The 22692-nt window shown below is 52.5% G+C and overlaps 1 protein-coding gene and 2 non-coding genes across 3 annotated transcripts in view; all 3 read right to left on the minus strand.

The window, feature by feature from the left end:
- PLXDC1 (plexin domain containing 1) overlaps positions 1 to 19837 on the minus strand; it is a 59135-nt gene extending 39298 nt beyond the window's left edge. Inside the window, exons 1-2 of the mRNA XM_060081645.1 lie at positions 19762 to 19837; positions 11184 to 11365 (exon numbers count right to left, since the gene is read on the minus strand). Of these exons, the coding sequence (XP_059937628.1) occupies positions 11184 to 11365; positions 19762 to 19837 (258 nt within the window). The remainder of the gene's footprint in view (positions 1 to 11183; positions 11366 to 19761) is intronic.
- A 1987-nt stretch (positions 19838 to 21824) lies between these two features.
- TRNAC-GCA (transfer RNA cysteine (anticodon GCA)) lies at positions 21825 to 21896 on the minus strand. The gene has a single exon. It is a non-coding gene; the product is annotated as a tRNA-Cys (tRNA).
- A 653-nt stretch (positions 21897 to 22549) lies between these two features.
- On the minus strand, positions 22550 to 22621 carry TRNAC-GCA (transfer RNA cysteine (anticodon GCA)). Its single transcript has one exon. It is a non-coding gene; the product is annotated as a tRNA-Cys (tRNA).
- Positions 22622 to 22692: the final 71 nt, after the last annotated feature.

The raw sequence follows: 22692 nt of genomic DNA on the forward strand, positions 1-22692 counted from the left end.
CAGACCACCTCTCCTGGCACGGGGTGACTCTGATTATCCCCAGGACAGTGAAGCCGGGAGCAGTATCTATTCCAAGCCCCGGCCTAGGGAGGCTCCATGGTGATGGGTGAGGCCAAACTGCAGCTTAGAGAGGAGGGGACAACTTGGAGCTGGGGTCACTCCTGGGCAGAGCCAAGAACGAAGCCCTCAGGGGTTGGGGGAGGGGGTGGTGAGGTGCTTGGGAAAATGGGAGGAAAGAGAAGGGAAGTTGGCCTTTGCAGATCTGCGACGGTTGTGCGTGACAACCTTGGGAGATGAGTGCTAAAATTAGTCCCATTTTATAAGTGGGGAAACCGAGGCCCACATAACTCTCTGAAACCAGGTCAGTCTCACTCAAAGGCAGTGACTTTTCCTCTGTCCACTGTTTCTCTGGCTCCCTAACACCATAGAGACACTACATCAACCCCTGCTTACTTATGCTCACACTATTACATGTGAGAGAAGAATAAACCTCCCTCATGTCTAAGTACCTTGTCAGTTGGGCATTGTTTTACAACAGCTGAAACTGTATCCCAAGCCCAGTCAATCCGAAGCCTTCTTCACGTATTCCATATAGATGTGTCTCTTGAAAAGGATTTAGAGGCCGTGCCTGGCAGTGAACTTGCCTGAGGAATTCACCCAATTCACAGATGTCACCTCATTTGACCTGCTGTCTGTGGAGCAGTCCTGACAACCCAGCGGGCGGCCCTCCAGGCACTGTGGACTGGGGGCTAGAAGCTGAGACGGGGTGACCTGAGATTACAGAGGGTCAGGGAGCTTAGCACGAGCCAGACCATTTGGCAAGTCCGCCAAAGGGAACTATGTTTCCTTGAAATGCCTGCAAGAAACCCCAGTCGATAAACCACATTCATTTTGGTAGGCAGCATGATGTGGCTTTCAAACATTTTTGACCATGAAATCCTTTCTTCCAATTAAACTTCCATGGAGGCGCAATACATAAATCACATCAAAGTAAGGCCACTCTGGGGGAAGGAAAGAGAAGGGCCTGGAGCCCAGCCTGCTGTGCTACTTCCTTCCCCACCACCCTCCAGCCTACAGCAGCCCATGAAGCACCTCTGGGAACCCTTAGGGTTCCGTGGAGTGCAACTTGAAAACCACTGCTTTAGGATCAAGGGCAGGGGTTGTGGAGTTAGCAGACCCAAGTTCAAAAACTAGCTCCACTACATAATAGTTGCTGCAAAACCTCCCTCTTCTCTCTGAGCATCAGTTCCCTCATCAGTAACCTTTCTTGCAGAGCTCTTGAAAGGATTAGACAAAACATAGCAACATAAAGCTCTTAGCCCAGTGCCTGGTCCGCAGTAGGTGTTTGAAAAGTGGGAGCTATTAGGATGATTCTGTTGGACCTTTCCAGGAAAGGTCTTGATTGTGGCGGCTGCCTCCTCAAAACCATCCCCAGCCCCCTCTTCAGCACCTGCTGTTACAATGTCTTTTCTGCCTCAATTATTCATGCCCGGAGCCTGCCAGGCACTTCATTTCTGACAGCAGGGCAGCATTTACCTTGGCTGGGCTCAAGACGTTTCTGGACAGGAACTCTGGCTAAGCTGTCACCGTCAGCCTATCACCTGCCAGCCAACTGGCAAGTGGAAATGCTGGGGCAAGCAACCAAGGGCCTCCTGCAGGGCCTATTGGAGAGGTCTGGCCAGCCATGCTGGTTAGGATGGCAGCTGAATCCAACCCAGGACATGCTGAGGGGATTACTGGGGGAACGGGCATCCTATTCCCCGCCTCCGCCGTTCTAGGAGGCTTTACAAGGGCAATAGGAATGTTTCCTAGATCCCTGCTACTCAAAGTCTGGCCCAGAGACCAGCAGCGTCAGCATCACCTGGGAGCTCAGTAGACATGCAGAATCCGGGGCCCAACCCGAAACCTGCTGGATCAAAGTCCGCATTTGAACAAGCTTCCCAGGGGGTTATTTTGCACAGTAAAGCTTGAAGAGCGCTGGTTAAGAAGCACCCTCTGTCTGGACCAACGCGTCACTCGCTTTTGTTTCTGAGGACTCCAAGGACAGAAAGACCTGGGTCCTTGTCCTGGCTCTGCCACTCACTAGCTGTGCAACCTTGGGCAAGCACTTCACCTCTCTGTTCCCAGATAGTATTAGAAACACCTGACTCCTGGGGTAGTTGGGTGGAGGAAATATAAGGCCACCGACTGAGGCCAGCGCTCAGGGAGGGCTCCTTTAGTTCCCTTACCTCATGCATCCGCATGATGACCGCCATCTGCCCTCTGGAGGTATCTAAGCCTCAGGCTGAAATAAACCACCTGGAACACTTGTCATCACAGAAGTGCAGAAAGCAGGTCCCCTGGACTAACCCAGGAAGGGAGGGACCCAGCCTAGACAAAGGGGTATTTGCATGGTGCTGAGGGCCTGGGGTAAAGAGGTGTCAGGGTGGGTGAGGCTGACCTGAGAAGGTCCTGGAAGTGGGGATTTGGACCAGGCTTGGAAAGAGGGTGTGAGCTGGCTTTCTAGACAAAGCATTTTTTAATACCCCTCACGCTTCATGGAAAGGAAAGAAGCATCTTATCCTGACACTGATTGTCCATGTGGGCTTTTGGGGGATATCAGTCAACCAGAGATTTTGATAGCATCAATATATATCATATAACCACAGAGAATTAGGAAATAAGGAAAAACAAAAGCAGGCCTCCCCCATCTCTCACCTTGTCCTGTTCTGCCATATTTCCTTCTAGTCTTCTTCATATGAATGTAATTTCACGTGGTTATAATCCTGCTGACTATCCAGTTAGTTGTGTGGACTGCTTCTGTCATGTTTCATGATATCTGAAGCAGTTTTTGATGTTGAACATGGTCTTTTAACCATCATTTGTAAAGGCGTCATGGCCATCTACTCAGAAGAAAACCCACAATTTTATTAACTTTTTCCTTACTGTTGGGCACTTAGGTAGTTTCCAGTTTTTATGCTCTATTTTTTATTTTTAAATACTACTGTGATAAATTTTTGGATACACTTTCCATATCCCGGATTATTGCCCCTGCTTCAAAGCCTCGGCTATAAAGCAGAACTTCTCAAACTTTAATGTGCATACAAATCACCTGGGAATTAGATTCTGATGCTGCAGGTCTGAGGGGCCTGACCTGCATTTCTAACAAGCTCCCACCATACGTTGAGGAGTCGTGAGGATATGAAGGGTAGCCCCTGAAGCTTCAAGGCCAGGAAATCCTCTTTTGTTGCTGGGATCCCATTTTTGTACTTCCAGCTAAGATCTGGGGGAAAAAGCACTACCCTTTTTTCCGAGACCTTTCTGGTTAACTTTTCAACCAATTAGCTCAACCGATTTTTATAACAACTCTATGAGGCATTCTCAGTCCCACCTTACAGATGAGGAAACTGAGGTTTAGAGTGATGATATGGCAAAGATACACACTATCTACCATATTCGGACCAGAGTAAGATGACCAACTGTCCCGATGTACCTGAGACTGAGGTGTTCAGTGCCAAAATCAGGACCATCCTGGGAAAACCGAGATGGCTGGTCACCTTGACCAGAGCCTAATTCAGAGTCAGCTAATGTTTATCATTTCCAACCCTGGGTGCCTTTATGTAGATTACTGTATGACACCTTTGCAAGTACACTTAGGCAATATAGCATCGCCATTTGACAATGAAGAAATGAGCTCAGAGGGGTTAAGAAATTTTCCCAAGACAAGGGAATTCCCTGGCGGTCTAGTAGTTAGGACTCCATGCTTCCACTGCAAGGAGGCACGTGTTTGACACCTGGTCGGGGAACTAAGATCCTGCAAGCAGTGTGGTGTGGGCAAAAAATTAAAAAAAAAAAAAGAAACAAAAGAAAATTTCCCGGGACTTCCCTGGTGGTCCAGTGGTAAAGAATCCACCTTCCAGTGCAGGGGATGCGGGTTCAATCCCTGGTCGGGAACTAGATCCCACATGCCACGGGGCAACTAAACCCACGCACCACAACTAGGGAGAAGCCCAAGCGCCGCAACGAAGATCCCGCATGCCTCAACGAAGGAAGATCCCGTGTGCTGCAACTAAGACCCGATGCAGGCAAAAGAATAAGGGAAAAAAAATTATAAAAAAAAAAAGAAAGAAAGAAATTTTCCCAAGACAAACAGCCCAATTTTTTAAATGGGCAAAGGACTTAAGCAGACATTTCTCCAAAGAAGATATACAAATGGCCGACAAGCACATGAAAAGATGCTCAACATCATTAGTGATTAGGGAAACTACAAAGCAAAACCACAATGAGATACCAGCTCACATCCACCAGGATGCTATAATTTAAAAAAAAAAAAAAAAGGAAAATAACAAGTGTTGGCTAGGATGTGGCAAAATGGGAACCCTCATACATTGCTGGTGGGAATGTAATATGTTTCAGTCACTGTGGAAAACCGTTTGGCAGTTCCTCAGAGTTAAACATAGAATTACCCTATGACTCAGCAATTCCACTCCTAGGTATACCCCGAAGAGCTGAAAATATGTACTCAAACACATACACATATACATGTTCACAGTAGCACTATTCACAAGAACCAAAAGGAAGAAACTCAGATGTCTATCAACAAATGAATAGACGAACAAAGCTGTGGTATATCCATATAATGGAAAATATTATTCAGCCATAAAATGGATGAGCCTTGAAAACATTACACCAGGTGAAATAAACCAGACACAAAAGATCATATATGATATTTCATTTATAGATGAACTATCCAGAACAGGTACATTCATAGAAATAGAACACAGATTGGTGATAACCGGGGACTGAAGGGGGTGTGGGACGGGGTGCAGCCGCCTAAAAGGTCCAAGATTTCCTTTTGAGGCGGTGAAAATGGTTTGGACCTAGATAGAGGTGATGGTTGCACAACATTGTGGGTATATTAAATGCGCTTCACTTTAAAATGGTTAATTTTTTGTCACGTGAATCTCACCTCAACAAGAAAGAAAACCAACCAACCAACCAGCCTGTGGAAGGAAAAGGAAAAGGGTCAACCAAAGGGACCTGCGTGGGAGACAGACCGCCTGGGCCCGAGCAGCCAGCAGAGGGCGCTGTGGTACTCTTACCGAGCCGGGCAAGGGAGACCACCGGGACTGAGAGCCCATCACATGCCTCGCATTTTGCTCTTGAGTCTCAACCCAGAAAGATCAGTACCTACCCTCCCCTATTTGGGAAATCTGAAGCTAGCAGGGGCTTGAAACGCCAGGGTCATTAACTGAGGGTTTAAGTGTCCAGCCCAAGGTCAGCAGCTGGTACGTGCCAGATGGAAGGCCAAGACTGCGGGTCTCTTTCCACAGAGCTGAAGACTGGACGTCTGGACTCCACCTCCCACCTCCCTGGACACCCATTCTTCTCACAAAATCTCTTACCGTCTGTCGTTTCAAAATTCAGCTCACGACTTTCCCTCCACCGATCTCACCCCCAACCCCCAGAAGTCTTCCCCTAACAGACTCGTCACCTCATCCTTTCCCCTCAGCGCCCGCACTGCCATGAGCAGGGGCTCTTCATGTGTCGATGCCACAAGTCTGTCTGTCCCGTCTCCCCTAGGCCCTTCTGAAGCTCTCCTTTTGGGAACTGCCTCCTTTGGGAGGGTGTGGAAACCAGGCGCGTATTGCACTCACTTGTTCCTCTCGCTGCCCAGCTGTCTTGGATGATGCAGTCCCTATCCCACTGTGTGGTCCCTCAGCATTCCTGGGCCTGCCATGGTGGTTGGATGAGATGGGAGGTTTTGCTTGGGCCAGACAGGAGAGGAATTCAGGGAAGCTGGGCCAGGAGGAAGACTGGGGTAAGACGAGGGGAGTCAGAATTTTCTATTAGGGTGTGAACCTGTTCTATTACAGGGGGAGCCTCCAAATCTGACTGCTCTTAAACTTGGTTCCTCCCAAACTGTGACCCAGACATGAACCACAGAACCAAGAAAACCTTTCATTTGGATTTGGAAATCCCCAGGCTTGAAGACGTCCCCCGTCAGCCTCTTGGAGAATAAATTGTGGTTCTTCCCGGATTTCTGACTTAGCACTATGGCTCTCCCCAATCTCTCCCTCGCCCACAAAATTTCCAGTGTCCTCAGGGCCTCAGGATTGGTCTTGGTGGAAAAATCTCTGGAAAGCTTAAGTCCGGACAAGAATCCTATTTCCACAGGGATGTGGTGGTAGAGTGAGCGTGGGAATAAAATCCAAGGAAATGGCTCTGACCAGGGGCCTCGGAGCTGCCGGCTCATCCTGGGAGCGCAGCCTGGATGCCTCAAGGCCTCCAAAGCAAGAGGGTCTGAGTTGGAAGGAGCATGGTGGCGAGGTCGCCAGGCAGGAAGTGCTGGGCAGAAGGGACTAGGAAGATGGGGTTGGGCCAGAGGGGCGAGAAGGGAAGATGGTCAGAGGGGGCGGGGCCAGAGAAGGCCTGGGATGGGGGCTGGGCAGAGGGGCTGAGGTGAGGGAGCTGGGCCAGAAGGGAAGCTGGGGCCAGGAGGGTGGACTGAGGAACAAAGAAGGAAGATGATGGGGCTCCGGGGTGGGCGGGGGGCAGGCAAAGGGGATGGCAGCCCACCTGCCAGGCCCTAAGCCCCTCGATAATGGCCCCAGAGCAGAGGGAACTAAAGCCTGGTTCCTGCTGGCATAGATTAGACAGTGATATGGATAAACAGTTGAAAGCCAAGAAAACTTTCTGAAACGGACCAAATCAAACTTGCTGAAATGTCCCCTCCCTTCCACTTCCCTCTTGCTCAGCCCTCTGCGGCCAAGACCGGGTTTCCTTCGGCCAGAGAGACCCCAGCTCTCAGACATGCTGACCAGAGACACGGGAGAAGCAGTTGTCTCTGGGCCCCTTCCCGGGGCACCTGCAGGGACCAAGAGGACCCACCATCCAGGGTAGGGTGAGCGCACAGCCCAGGTGGTGTGGAGGTCTGGCTGTGCTGAAGCGGGCGATCGTCACCATGCCCCACTGAGTGCTGCTCAGTGCAAGGCCTAATGGGTTCAAGGCGGGGTAGGAATGGAGCACAGGCCCCTCTGAGGATTCTGGCACGAGACCCCCCGGGTTGCAGTGTGTGCACACATCTTCCGGCATCTATGGCATGTATAAGCACTGACATTCTCTTGTGTGTGTGAGAACCCGGGGGTCAGTAGAGTTTGGTCCTTTGAGGCCACTAAGTCCAACAACTCACCCCAGGCACAACCTCTTCTCTTCAACAACCCTGTCTTTCAAGGCCTCTGGAGATGGAGAAATCCCTACTTCCTTTGTTCCTTCAAAAGAGGAACACCCAGGGCTTCCCTGGTGGCGCAGTGGTTGAGAGTCCGCCTGCCGATGCAGGGGACGCGGGTTCGTGCCCTGGTCCGGGAAGATCCCACATGCCGTGGAGCGGCTGGGCCCGTGAGCCATGGCTGCTGAGCCTGCGCGTCCGGGGCCTGTGCTCTGCCACGGGAGAGGCCACAACAGTGAGAGGCCCGCGTACCGCCAAAAAAAAAAAAAAGAGCCAGTATGGATTCAATGACCCCAGAGCTTAAAAAACAGCTCAAATTCTCAGACTCCACCCTGGACTGATTGGTTGAGAAACACTGGAGCCTGGGAATCTGTTTCTTTAAAAGTCCCCCCATGTGATCCTGATGGCTCTCTAGGTGTGGGAACTTCTGAGCTGTAACATTTCAAACCAATAGAAACCTAAATATACCTAAGCTAATAAAAATATAGGATTCTTCTAAAAAAAAAAAAAGATAACCAACAAGGACCTACTGTATAGAACTCAATATTCTGTAATGACCTATATAGGAAACGAATCTGAAAAAGAATGAATATAGGTATATGTATAACTGAATCCCTATGTTGTACACCTAAAACTAACACAACATTGTAAATCAACTATACTCCGATAAAATTTTTTTAATAAAAACATTTAAAAAGTGGCACCTACAAACTCAGTCATCAAGAGAATATTTTCATGCCATATATTTTTAAATCAAATTAGTTAAATTGATGCAGAAAAATCCATGATGAACAAAAGATCAACATTTTAAATAAAGACAGGATCAGTAATGGGGCCAAGCCATGTCTGAGGATGAGGTAAAAGGAAAGATAAGTCACAGAAATGATGCAGAAAGACAGAGAGTTCAGAGAATGTATTACCTTGCTCCCTCCGCACCAGGCTGCAGGCTGGCGCTGGTCCGTCTCCCACCCCCACTGGTACAGCCCCTGTCCAGCACCCCTCCTGCAGAGGCATCACAGCTCTTGCTGCTTTGGGGACCCACCCTCCCTGCCATGCCAGCTCAGGCTCACGTGTAGAGGTCTTAGCTGCTCCCTGCTGCAGCTTTTCCTAACGTCTTCTCTTCCTTCACCCTGCCCACACCTGGCCCTCCTGTGTATACTGTCCCTGCATTAAACGGAAAGAAAGAAAGAAAGAGAGAGAGAGAGAGAGAGAGAGAGAGAAAGGAAGGAAGGAAGGGAGGGAGGGAGGGGAGGAAGAGAAGAAATGATGCAGGAAAAATATTAAAATTCTAAAAACATCCTTAGAGAGAGAAGCTATTACATCCATGACACAAGAACAATAGGAAACTATTTTTTTAAGAAATGATCAGAAAAGAATAAGCAGCTCTTGGAAATGAAAAATATGATAGTAGAAAAAAATCGGTAACATTAAGAAAATAAGGTTGAGAAAATCTCCCAGAAAGGGGATCAACAACAACAATTACAAGCAAACTAACAAATAGACAACAAAAAATGCAAAGGGATAGAAACAGAAGAGAGAAGAAAGTTTGGGGATCAATCCCCGAGATGGACATCTAATTGAGGGGTCTGGTAGAAAGAAGAGAGTATGTAGAGAAAAGATGATCAAAGCAATAAAACAAGAAGACTTTCCAGAACTGGTGAATATAAGTCTCTGGGCTGAAATAGTCCATCAAGTGTCCAGCGCAGTGAGAGAGAAAGAGCCAAAACAGGCACTTTCAGAATGCTGGGGTTAAGGGAACACCCCTGAAAGCTTCCAGAGGCGGGGAAAGCAGGCATCTACAAAGATCGGGCATAAGCACATCAGACCTCTCAACGGTGACATCAGAACCAGAAGACCATGTAAGATGCCTGCAACTTGTGAAGGAAAATTATTTTTAATATAGAATTCTATAGTCAGCCAAACCATCAATCAAGTGTGAGGGTACAATAAAGGCATTTTCAGATGTGCAAGTTCTCCTCTTCTGTAACCTTTCTCAGAAAGCTAAACAAACAAGGGAATGAAGCGGGAAAGAAAAGACACAGGGTCAAGAGAACAGGGTGCCTAGCAAGGGGAGAGATAAGGGAGTTCTAGGATGAAGGAGAGGGAGGTCCCAGGATGGCTGTGGGCAGGCAGGAGAGCACCCGGCCAGGTGGGAGAAGGGTGACGAACGCTGAGAGGTTTCCAAAAAAACCCCAAAAAACCAAAAACTGACAGGTTTGACCACACCAAAAATTATATTTAAGATCAATGGATGTTTAAGAATATATAGCAGTGGACTTCCCTGGTGGCTCAGTGGTTAAGAATCCGCCTGCCAACGCAGGGGACACAGGTTCAAGCCCTGGTCCAGGAAGATCCCACCTGCCGAGGAGCAGCTAAGCCCATGCTCCACAACTACTGAGCCTGCGCCCTAGAGCCCACAAGCCACAACTACTGAGCCCACGAGCCACAACTACTGAAGCTCACACGCCTAGAGCCTGTGCTTCGCAACAAGAGAAGCCACTGCAATGAGAAGCCCGCACACCACAACTAAGAGTAGCCCCCGCTCACCGCAACTAGATAAAGCCCGCATGCAGCAACAGAGACCCAATGCAGCCAAAAATTAATTAATTAATTAAGAAAAAAAAAGAATATATAGCCATGGTAAGTACAGAAAACTAAGAAAGTAGGTGGGGATTGGGGGCAGGAAAAGCAAAAATCATGCAAGAAAGTAAACAATGATATTACCCTGACTGGATTAGTGGTGAACAATATTTACCTGATTATGATAAAAAGCAGAGCATACAGATTTAACAGTTATATTGAGAGCGTTAAACCACACTTGGGGGAGTATATAATAGGCATATAAAAGGCACTCTTCATCTACACAACAGGCAACCAACAGATAATGTCTAAATGGATTTATCGACAGGTAGCAGTGTAAGCAAATTACTTAGAAATATGGAGATGACTGCCAGGAGAAGGTGCCCAAAGTGCCACCTTCTGAGAGAGGGGTGGGCAGGTCCGGAGGAGAGGGGTGGACTGATGTGTTTTGTTTTCTGTTTTGGCCTTTTTGACTGCATGCGCTTCTTGGATTTAAAAAATTAGTTACTAAACATAAAATAAAGAAATGCCAAGAAGCCCATCCTCTTGTTGCTTCTCTTTTCATAGTTTTTCTGCATCCTGAGAATCCACCCTCTTCACCGGCAGCCATGGGCACCTCCACACACAGCCATGGGCACACTCACACTCACACGTTCTCACACACACACACACACACACACTCATCTCAGACACAGTAGCTCATGGTGACAGACACGCAGGCAAATGCACATAATACACAATAACCCTCAGACACACACATGATTACAGATTCTCCCACAGACACAGAGGCCCCCACGAGCCTCCCAGGTAGCCAGCTGGGGAGCAGGGCCAGCTCTACAAGGGGCCAGTTCCTCCCTGCATTGCCACCCTCAGAACTGCCCCAGGCAGAGGAGGTTTTCTCCTGCAGCATCACCCTAATTGCTTCCTCCACTCAGAGTGCCCTCCCCTGAGGCTGAGAAGCCAGAGCCTCTGTACCATTAACCCTTTGGAGCCACATGGTCTGTAGATGGTGCAGAAATGAGGTCGGGGTGGGGCCAGAGCTGGCAGCCGGATGTGACTAATAATGCCACCTTCATTCAGCTTCTAGTGGAGGCCCTAAGAAGTGGAAGAGTCCAGTGTCAGGAACCCTGTGGACATGCTGTGCATCCTTGAGCAAGTCACTTCACCTCTCTGGGTCCACAAGGAGGTAGGCAAGCCTATGAAGCTCTGAGATGCTAAGATCTTATGACCCAGGCTTGACCCCGCTTCCATCCCCTCTCCCGGGAGCCCTCTCTCCACACCGACGTCCAGGGCCAACCCCAAAGGATACACTTATGTGTCTGACAAGTGTACATGGGGCACCTGGGGGCCCCCCCACTGCCAATTCCCTCCCCCTCCATGTCCCTCCAGCACTTACCACCACCCTGGTCCCGTTATCCGGCAGTGTGTCAATGGCCAGCGTGCCCCCACCCAGGTCCTGGCTCAGCTGAGTCCTGTCCGGCTCCGACGCCTGGCCAGGGATCTCTCGGGCTCTCCGATTCCAGCCCTGCATGGTGGTCCCCTGCACGGCCCCTCCAGAGCCTCGGCCTGCATCCTGACCTGGGAGAAGGGGACAGAAAGCTGAGTCCTGACAGTCAGAAGTGAAGGCCCTGGAGGGGGACCAGCCCGCTTACTCTGCAGAAGCCCTGATTCCCATGCCATCATTGACTCTGGGGACACTGACTATCAGGGCAGGAGATACCCAACATGCACTGAGCTCCATGCCACACACTTTGCACAGGAAACACTTTTAGCCCTCACTCCAGCCCTCCACCGTAGATATGATGCTTTCCATTTTGCAGACAGGAATCAGCAGCTCACAGAGGTTAAAGAAGGTCATACAGCAGGTAGGGATGGAGATAAGTTTCCCTTATCTGCCCCCAAAAGGGTGATTATTCTCAACCTCACTGGAATCATCTGGGGAGTTTTAAAAATTCCTGCTGTCTGGGTTCCACCCCAGAGATTCTGATATAATTGGTCTGCGGTGTGGCCTGTGCATGAGGATCCTTAAATGACCCCCCGGGGAGCTTTTGAGAAGACCTGGACCTTACACGGCAGACAAGGGTGAGAACAATTGTTCTGGAACATTCCAAACCAGTTCCCTATTTCTCTACCAGAAATGGCACATAATCTCACCTTCCTGGGGACTCCAGGGACTAGAAGCCAGAGAGCCAAGTTCTTTTAGTTCAGGGCTTCTCATCCTTGGTACTACTGACATTTTGGACTGGATAATTCTTTGTTGTGGAGGACCTTCCTATGCATTGCAGGATTTTTTAGCAGCATCCCTGGCCTCTACCCTCTAGAGGCCAGTAGCACCTCCTCCCACATTGTGACAGTTGAAGTTGTCTCCATAGTGGGGAACACTGTTTAGTCTCATCACTACCTTCAAACACCTTGGGCAAGTCACTTTCCCCATGAAACAAGGAGCTTAGACACCATCAATGATGGCAAATAGGTTTCATCTCAAAAGCCATCTCCAATCGATTAGTGACAGCCAGGAGCACTCTAATTGTGAAGAATTCTGAGGTTCCATTTGTGTTTAGCAGGAAAGGTTCTCATGATCAATTAGCAATGTCTGCTGCGGGCACAGGATTGGAGAGTGGCTGCACACAGGGCATCTAGCAGCCGTTCCTCGACTTGATGCTCTCTCTAGTTCCCTCTAGGTCATTAAATTTATTCCAAATGACACAGAAACCATGCTTTTCCACTTCAGAAAGATTTATGCCCCCAAAGATGTGTCTTATACGGTCTCTCCAATTGCCACACCTACTATGGGCGTGTATATGGGACACAGACCACCAGATGGGTGGAGGTGACATTCCCTGTGATCTCCATCAGTTTCAGGCCTGCACTGTGTCAGATGCCCGTCTCCACCTCGACCTGCCCCACCCCCTCCCCAGAGCTCCTGGGTGTAGTCCTCTCTCCTAGAACATCTGCTAGTGGTCTAACTGTGCCTGTCGCCCTGGTAGACTTGAGTTACCACAGGACCCTCCCACCTTCCGAAAATGTGTATTCTCGGTGCCTCGCAAACGGTAGGTGCTCAATCACTGCATAATTGAGGACACTATACTGGAGGTAACTTGGGAGCCATCAAGAACAGAGGTTGAGAAAAGGCCTGCCCAGGACCAGGCCTGGGACTGGGGCCAGGACCCTGCTGTGGGGCTCTGGTTTGTCATTAGACATTTTATCCAATTAAGTCATTCTTGGCTGCTGGCACTTGCTGGATCCTTGCCGGCCCCCTCTCACTCCCCTGCCCCTAATCGCAACCAGATGCTCTGGAAAAGATGGAGAGAGGGTGGTCTCCAGACCCCTTCCCCAAGATGTCCACTGGCTGAGATGGACCTGAGCCCAGTGCTGGGAAGGCAGCCCGCCTGTGGCCCAGACCCCAAGCCAGGGCTGTCTTGCCGCTCTCGGGTGGGGCCCACAGCTGCCCCCGGTGGCAGAACTATTTGTGCTGGGCTGGTCTGCCCAGCTCCCTGGGTCCTCCTGCAAGCAGCCCTCAGGCCTGGGCAGGAACCAGAACAGGAAAGGAGCATGTGCACAGCAGGTAGAGGAGCTCAGCTGGCCCAGAAAGGGATGCTGGGGATCTGCAGGCATCCCAGTCCTGCAACCAAGAGAGGAGGGAGCCTGGATGGTGGGGGCCTGAGGCCTGGGGAGAGGGCAGGGAGAGGGGCCCAGCCAGAGCTGGGGCCAGGGAGGGCACAGCTGCCACCACAATCTGTGTGACCTTGGACCCATCAGTTTACCTCTCTAAGCCTCAGTTTCCTCATCACGAACCTGGGGATGACAATCATGCCTATGGCACAGGCCACCATGAGCATCAAGGAAGAAACATAAATGAGGTTTTTTAAAGAGGGAGGGGCTTCCCTGGTGGCGCAGTGGTCGAGAATCCGCCTGCCAATGCAGGGGACACGGGTTTGAGCTCTGGTCTGGGAAGATCTCACATGCTGCGAGGCAACTAAGCCCGTGAGCCACATCTACTGAGCCTGTGCTCTAGAGCCCACGAGCCACAACTACCAAGCCCGCGTGCCACAACTACTGAAGCCCGTGCGCCTAGAGCTCGTGCTCCGCCACAAGAGAAGACACCACACATGGACCACGGGGAAGAATAGCCCCCGCTCACCTCAACTAGAGAAAGCCCGCATGCAGCAACGAAGACCCAATGCAGCCAAAAATAAATAAATTAATTAATTCTTCCAAAAAAGTTAATGAGGGCTTCCTTGTTGGCGCAGTGGTTGAGATTCCGCCTGCCGATGCAGGGGACACGGATTCGTGCCCCGGTCCGGGAAGATCCCACGTGCCGCGAAGCGGCTGGGCTCGTGAGCCATGGCCGCTGAGCCTGCGCGTCCAGAGCCTGTGCTCCGCAACGGGAGAGGCTACAACAGCGAGAGGCCCGGGTACCACAAAAAAAAAAAAAAAGTTAATGATATAAACAGGGATGCTGAGGGTCAGGACCAGAGGCAAAGTGTCCAGGAAGGAGACGGGGGCGAGGGGCAGAGGGAGGTTCCCGAGGACCTTGCCTTGCGCTGTCCTAACCCTGAATCTTGCTGTCCCAACACCTGACACCCTGCCCCCTCCCAGTTGGCTAGGATCGGACATCACCCCTTCCGCTTGCAGAAGGAGCCAACACGGCTGGTTGCTCACGTGTGTGTGTTGGGGCCCACATGCAGACACACACTTGCCTGAAGGCCTGGGCCCTCCTCCTGCAGGCTCACACACAGGTTACACACCTATCCAACCCTCAGCCACCCCCTGCTCTGCCTTCTGCCTTGCACTGGAGAGCTCCCTCTTCCCAGCAAGAAGCTTCCAGAGCATACGCTAGTCATGTATTCATCCATTCCACCACCCATGGCCCTAAGTGGCATACAGTCTAGGGGGATGTCACAATAGTGACAGTAATGATAAAAATAACAGCTGACTTTTAGAGAATGGTTACTCTGTGCTGGTACTATTCCAAGGGCTTTAAACTCACTAACTCATTTAACCCCCAAAGTCACCCCATGAGAGAGGTGCTAGCTTTAGATCTATTTTACAAATTGGGAAACTGAGGCACGAGGACATTAAGGAATCTCCCCAGGTCACACAACTAGTCCAGGACAGGATTTGCACTCAGGCACAGAAAAAGTGCAGGCTCTGCTCAGACCACAGAAAGTACAGGAGGTGACCGGCAGTGCCAGGCTGTGTCCTAAGGTGCAGGGGCAGCCCCAGGGCAGAATGCACCGGGTGCCATTGGGTCCGAACCTGGGAGCTTCTCTGGCAGACTGTAGCCCCTGGAATGCAGGGGGACGGCCCAGTGGTAGTGCCCCAACCCTCTTCTGGTGCCCCTGCCCTGCTTCAGGGCAAAAAGCAACAGGCTGACTTCACGAGGTCTGGTCACGCAGTCCCAGCGCCTGGGCCAAGCCGCTTTCATCCCACGCATCACACATCCAGCCTCACGGCCACCACTCAGTCCTGGCCACCATCACCTCTTTCCTGGTGGCAACTTCAGCCCCCACCCTTAATGCCCTTGGGCCAGTCTCCCACACGCCTGCCAGAGCATCCTGTCCAGAGGACAAACTTCATTCCATCTCTCCCATGCTCCCCTCTCGCCATGACCCTTCGGCTGAAAGCCCAGCTCCTCCACTCAGCACTTGAGCCCCTTCATGACGGGATCCCTGCTGGCTTCTCCAGCTTCCCATCTTCCTAAAGCCCTTCGCAGCACGCAGCCCTACTCTCTCTGGCCACGAGGCTTCACACATGCAACGTTCTCATCCTAGATCACTCTGCTCCATAAATAAATCTTTCTCCTGATGAGCTCTTGCTCATCCTTCAAGTCTCATGAGATGTCACTTCTTCCCAGTGCCTCCTCTCACATTTCTGCCCCTCACCCCAAATGCTACATGCACCGTCCCAGCCCTGATCCTGACATATTGCAGCTACCTGTGCCACCACAGGTTCTAGGTCCCTGACATAGAGCAGATGCTCATCAAGCACACATGGATGATGGAAGGAAGGAAGGGAGGGAGGGAGGGAGGAAGAGGGGAAGGGAGGAAGGGAGGAAGGGAGGGAGGGAGGGGGAAGGGAGGAAGGGAGGGAGGGAGGGAGGGAGGAAGGAAGAGGGGAAGGGAGGAAGGGAGGGAGGAAGGGAGGGAGGGAGGGAGGAAGGGAGGGAGGGAGGGAGGAAGGAAGGGAGGGAGGGAGGAAGGAAGAGGGGAAGGGAGGAAGGGAGGAAGGGAGGGAGGAAGGGAGGGAGGGAGAGGGGAAGGGAGGAAGGGAGGGAGGGAGGGAGGGAGGAAGGAAGAGGGGAAGGAAGGGAGGGAGGAAGGGAGGGAGGGAGGGAGGGAGGAAGGGAGGAAGGGAGGGAGGGAGGGAGGCATCCTTAAATGTCCTGAGTACCTGCAACCCACAGGGTTGAAAAGACTCTTCCCTCGTGGCACAGCCCCACCAGAAACCCTCCCTGCCGTATCACAGCAATAAAAGCACGGGTTCGGAATCAGACAAGCTTGAGATTGAACTTTGAATCTATCGCTTACTGACTATGACTCTGGACAAAGTGCATAATCTCTCTGAGCCTCAGTTTCCTCGTCTGGAAAATGGAAATGATAAAACCTACATCGGGCGAGTCATTTTGAGCCTTAAATAAAATAATGTGCACAAAGCACCCAGCAGAGTCCTCCGGCCTTTCCTGGGTTTCACATGAGGACCAACTTTCTGAGGGGCCCGGGGAAGGCTCCAGACCCTGAGCTGAAATCCTGCCCCTCAGTTACAAAGCCCCCAACCGCACCCTCTCCCCTCCTGCTGGCAGGCAGAAACCCACTGAGGACCCTGATCTGGGGAGAGAGAGGGAGGTATGAGTAGGGGGCAGGGCGGGATGGCCAGCAGCTCCGAAGAAAAGAGGGGAGGAGGGGAGGAAAGAAGAGTTGGCCTCTTTTTCTCTCAAAGGGACAGACTGGGGTCTGTGACGCCCTCTGATTCATTCACTCACTCAGTACATGTTTATTGAGACCCTACTGTGTGCCAGGCACCATGCTGGGTGCTGGGGCAACAACAGGGAACAGGCAGACACAACCCCCACGCCCATGAAGATTCTAGTCGGGAAAGACACACACAAAATGAGTAATTCAGCAAATGAGACAACGTGAGGTAGTGAGAAGGGCTGTGAAGGAATCAGAAGGACGAGAGGGCTGGGGATTGTGGCTACTCTGGACAGAGCCCTCAGGGTGAGCCTCTCTGAGAGGCGGCCCTTGAGCTGATGGAGACCTGGACGAAGAGAAGCCCAGTACCTGCAGATCCCAGGGCACAGCAGCCTGAGGGTTTTGGGGGATGGCCGCAGGCAGAGGGAGAGCAGGGGTGGAGGCGGGGAGGGGCTGCTCGACGGCCGCTGTGAGAAATCTGGATTTCAGTCTCGCTCTGCTTGGAGGTCGCTGGGGAGCAAGGAGGAGGCCGGAAGCAGAATCATAGCTTCAGGGGCCCTAGAGGCGATCTGGTCCAAACCTCATTTTATGGATGGGGAAACCAAGGGTCAGAGAAAGGAGGAAGTTGCCAGGGTCACCAGGGGTCGGTGCTGGCCCTGGTCTCCTGACAGCCAGGAAGTCACGTCCAGCTGCCTCTTCCTTCTCTGTCTGCCGTAGGTACTTCCGGTTTCCCCTGGATCAGACCCTGAATGCCACCACCCCCACGCTCCCCCTGTGCACCCCAGTGTCTTCCTGTCTGTCCATCTGTCTGTCTATCAGCCTCTGCTGGTCTCGCCCACCACCTGACTATATCTTTCGGTCACTCATCTTTCTCCTGCTCCCATTTTAATGATAGACGAAGTTTCAAGGCTCCACTAAACAAGCCAATTCATCAAGCGGGAGGGGAGATCTCAGCTCCCTCCTGAGCCCACCCCCACCGCAGCGCGGAAGACTTGGAGCCTTGGGGCTGGACGGCAGCACCCCTCAGGTCCAGCTCCCAGCTGCCCTTTCACCGTCACCACGGCTCCACCACCCATCGGAGCAACCCTCCCCCAGAATGTCCCACCCCACATCTGTTCTCCCCAGAAGACATCCCTCTGCCTCCACACAGGGCCCCCCTCAAATCCAGCCTTCCCTTGTGAAAAAAGCACAGCACTGGGAGTAACAGCTGCCCCTGCTGGCTTCTTAAAGCTTCATTAGGTCTAACCAGTCTCTCCTGCTGCAGAGAAAGTCCGTTTCTCCTGGCTGAATCTCTGTCAAAGCCGAGGAGACAGGGTGTCCTCTACTGAGAGATGTGATTCAAGTCTCTGTGTGCCCCCTCTTTTTGACCTCCCAGGGTATCTACTCTTCCAACCCAGCTCTGAAGAGGCAGCCCTCAGCCAGGCCTGGGTCTGACCCCCATGGCCCAGCACACCCTTGTTTCCTCCCAGTGCCCCCTTCCCCAGCCCTCTCCATGGTTCTCCCAACTCAGTCAGGTTCAGAGCCGTCTCTCATCCACCCAGTCACATCCTAAGTTCAGAAGATCCCACCAGGTTGGGTTTGCAGAGAACCTCAAAAATTGACCTGTCCAACCCATTCCTTTTTATATTGAGATCTAAAAAATTGTTTTCAATTACCCCATACACATCCTAACAAATGTGAAAAGGAAAGACAAACATTAAAAAAGAAGAAAGATCTCTCATAATCCCACCACCAAGAGTTAAAAATTTTGCCCACAGCCTCACTTTATAAGGGAGGAAATAGGCCCAGAGAAGGAAAGTAACTTACTCAAGGTCACACAGCAAGTGAAATGCTGGGACTAGAAACCAAGTCTCTGGCCACTCTCTGCGTGGTCTCTCTGAAAACTGGTGGTTCTTCACCAGCAGCCTCTTGCCATATCAGCCTCCACTGTTCTCTGCCCACACACTCCTTCTCAACAGGGACCCAGGCCTGTCTCAGCTACATTCAGGGATCATTAATGTCAAGCACACTGTCACTGACGCTTTGCCTGATGACAGCGCACCCCTGAGACACAGCAGCCCGACTACAGCATCCCGCTCGCCAAACCCTCCACCTGCTCCATCCATCTGGGGGACATGTATGCCGGTGAGGCATGGAGCACTATCTTCCCAATTCTCTCTGTCAAGAGGCTTGACTGCAATTACCCACTTCCCCAACCCCAGAGAAGTTCTATGTACATGAGGAGGAAAGAGGAGAATGTAAAATTACTTGTTGAAAAATGGTTTTCCTTTTATAACAGGAGGGACTCAAGGTAGATCTCAGAAAGGACTTCCACATGAGAGCAGTGATTGTAGAGAACTGCTGTGCGGAAGAGGAGTGTGCAAGATAGGACCCCTCCACCCCCCAATCCAGAGCCAGAGAAGCTAAAGGCCAAGGACCACCAGGGCAGAGCAGAGCAGGAGTGACGGGAGGACCCTGGAGGCTGGGGGTGGGGGAGCAGCAAGCTGCTTCTTTCTGGGCCCTGCTCTCCAAGTACCAAATGGAGAGAGGAAGCCGTTAGGCCCCTACTGCCCTTGTTGGAGGAAAGATGCTGGGTCTCCTCCATCCTCCTGGCTGCTCCCACCCAGCCCCCAGCCTGGGTCAGCTTGGGAGTGGGGGCAGGGAAAAGAAAAAGGAGGCAAAACTGGGACAGGAGGCACCCCAGACTCCGCATCTCATCAGAATTCAGCCTCATCCGGTGTGACCAGGGGTCCCTATGTCTCGCCCACTGCCCCCTTTGGGGCCAGAGCCCACTGCCTTATAGATCCCCCTCTACTAGGGTCCCTCCAGTGTCCTTCCAGGAGGGAAGGAGAGATCGGGGCATCAGTGTCTGACCCTTCCTCCCTCACTCATACACCCTGTGTGTTTAGAAAAGTGGGGTTCCTGTCCACCTGCCACAGTCCACAGGGCGCCCGGCCTCCCGCAGACACGACCCCCGGCGCCCCAAACATCGTCAGCCTGCCGGTACCTGCCCATGCCCACGCCCGCCTACCTGCCCCCCGCCCCCCGCCCCGATCCACCCCAGCCAACTCCGGCCAGTCCTACCTGCTCCGGGCTGGGGGCTCAGCCCCCGGGCAGCCTCCCTGAGCACCAGCACGAGGAGCCAGAGCTCGGCCCGCATGGTGGGAGCCAGGGCCCGCCCCCGGTCCGCAGCTGCCCCGACCGGGCTCTGGCGGCGCGGTCCCCCGGGCTGGCAGACGGAGGGGTGGGCGGCGGAGCGCGGGGCTGGCGAGCGGCGAGAGCGGCGAGCGGGGCGAGAGCGGCGGAGCGCCAGCGGGCGGCGAGCGAGCAGCGCAGCCTCCCGGAGCAGGGACCGGGGAGGGGGCGGGGCGGGGGGCGCGGCGCCGTCAGAGCTCGTCCCGAGGCTTCCCCAGCCCTCCCAGCCCTGCCCGAGCGCTCCCCGAGCGCTCCCGCGGCCGCTCCCAAGGCGGGGGGAGGGGGGGCAGCGGACGCAGGACGGGGACAGGGCGGGGGACCCTCGGGCTGGAAGAGCCTCCGAAGAGCATCAGCTACCCCCACACCGCACCTTAGCTCCTGCCTCCCTTCCCCTCCTGACTCCCTGGGGGAAAGCGGTGGAGAAAAGGCTCGAGAGGCCAGACCTCTTCCTCGGACCATGAGCTCCTACCACCCACACCCCCGACCCAGCTCCACCAGGCTTCCCGACTTTCTGGGCTGTTCCACGGAGTTGTGCGGGTTTCTGCTGCCCACCCCTACCCCAGAATCTCCCCTTGCAGCAGAGGCCTGAAGTCCACGCCCTCCCGTGGCTCCTCTCCACTTTATCCCACCCCCATCCCCCATTGCCAGCAGACAATTGTCTTGTCCCCATTGTCTTGCCCCCCAGCCCAGCAGACATGGAGGTGCAGGGGGCCTGGCTCACCCCTATTTTGAAATAACCTGGACCCCTTCCCACCCCCAGAAGGTAACCGAGGCCACCCTCCTCTCCGGGGACCCCAGGCCTCCTCAGGGCCCGACCCAGTCAATCTTCAAAGCCAGTCCCAGAGCAAGGAAACGTCTCACCCCAACTGCCACCACCTTATAGCAGCCTCTGGGGATAGATCCCCCCCACCTTTTTCCTACCACAACAGAATAAAATACCTGCAATTTAGGATATTTAATAGACGGCAGGGAATCAGGTCAGGACACGGAGGTGCCTCTTCCCTCCCCGACCTACTTCGTACGACAGCAAGAAACTCGAGCGCTGGATGGAGGGAGATAGAGGGGCGAGGGGGCGCCCTGTCATATACGGGGCTGGGGTCCTAAAGACTCCCTAATCTTTCAGAATCCCAGTTCCTCCTTCCTCAGGACCCAGGGTCCCAGAAGCGACCTCCTCCAGTCCTAAGCCCTGTATTCAATTACAATGGGACAAGACAAGGCCCATCTGTAAGTTCTTCTTGTTGTCTCATTTAAATTGCTATTTTGCCGACTCTCAGGATCAAAAAGACTGCTGCTTCCAGCTGTAGCTTCTTGCTGCCCTCTAGTGGGCACATGACGAGCCGCAACGCGCCTGTTCTGCGGCTTTCCTCACTTTTCCGGTCCTGGCCTGGAGCTGCCCGCGACCTCCTACTCCAGCCGGGCAGGTTCACAAGTCTTTGCCCCTACCTTCCGAGAGGTCAAAGTGAGAGGTCCCAGGACGAAATTCCAGCTCCGGCACGGATTTCTTTGTGCATTCCCCCGTCCGGGATGCCCCGCGGTCTGTTAAGAGACCTTTTAAGTCTCTTAATAAGAACTCAGGCTGAAACAGCAACTTGGAAATAATTAGAAGCAAACGACCTGTAATTTTTTTTTAATGTAAGCTTCTAGAACTTGAGTGTACATCGGAATCACCTGGAGGGCTTATTAAAATACAGATTTCTGGGGCCACCCAGAAATAGAGATAGGGACGAGAATCCGCGTTTCTAACACGTTCCCAGGTGGTGGTGCTGTTCTCGGTACCACATTTTGAGAGCCGCTGCTCTAGAATTCCTGTATTTTGTACTCTCGCCGCTCCTCATCTGCCCAAAATAGAGGTGGCGAAGGAAATGTCAACACAAAATTGTGGAAGAAAAAAAAAGCTGTAAAGAAAATTGTTGCTGGAGAATCAGAGTCTGGTGCCTTTAAAAATGGAGCTGAGGGGGCACCCGGATTTGAACCGGGGACCTCTTGATCTGCAGTCAAATGCTCTACCACTGAGCTATACCCCCTCTGCTGGCAGCCTCACGCCGATGACTTATTAGTGCTTTCTGGCGCAGGCGCTGTGCTGGGCGCAAGAACAGAGGTGAGGTCCAATGTTTCCAAGAGATGGAGGGAAAATGAATCTCAAGAGATTACTCATCTGGCTGCAGGGTTTGTTTCCTGAAGCTCTGAACTAATGAATTCTAATGATGTAAGAAACTTGCAGTTTGGGAATGTGGGAGGGGAAGTCCCTAGAGATTCCTCACTTCAAGGGCCTTCCTTTGGGCCTGGGTCCCCCTTTCCTGCCCTGCTAGAGCTCCCTTAGCGTTTCTCTTGGCGCCCACTTCTCCATCCTACGCGCTCTCGTAGACTCCTCTCGGCCTTCCTTCCCTAGCCCGAGCCCGGCCCTTAGAGACTCATCTTCTCTTGTTCCTAACAGCAATTGGGGTCCCCGGGCAGGTCCACCTGCGGGTGCTCCCGCCTCCGCCCTACCGTTACGAGAGTGAGCCTTTGTACAACCCACCAACAGACTGAGGACGTGATCTTGTAGGGCCGGGGACTCCACCCACGCCCGACTGCAAAACGGGTCAGCAATGCTGGGGGATCCTTCCCCTCGCGTTTGTAAGTGAACTTCGATGTGTGCATTGCAAGACCAAGAAAACGCGAAAAGTCTTGCACAGAGAGGGGGCACCCGGATTTGAACCGGGGACCTCTTGATCTGCAGTCAAATGCTCTACCACTGAGCTATACCCCCATTCTTGTCCTGTCTTCCAGTGAGAATGAGTTTCCGTAGAATAAGGGGATGATATTACCTTTGAACTATTG

This window comes from Mesoplodon densirostris, chromosome 18 (assembly GCF_025265405.1).
Source record: "Mesoplodon densirostris isolate mMesDen1 chromosome 18, mMesDen1 primary haplotype, whole genome shotgun sequence".
Taxonomy (NCBI): Eukaryota; Metazoa; Chordata; class Mammalia; order Artiodactyla; family Ziphiidae; genus Mesoplodon; species Mesoplodon densirostris.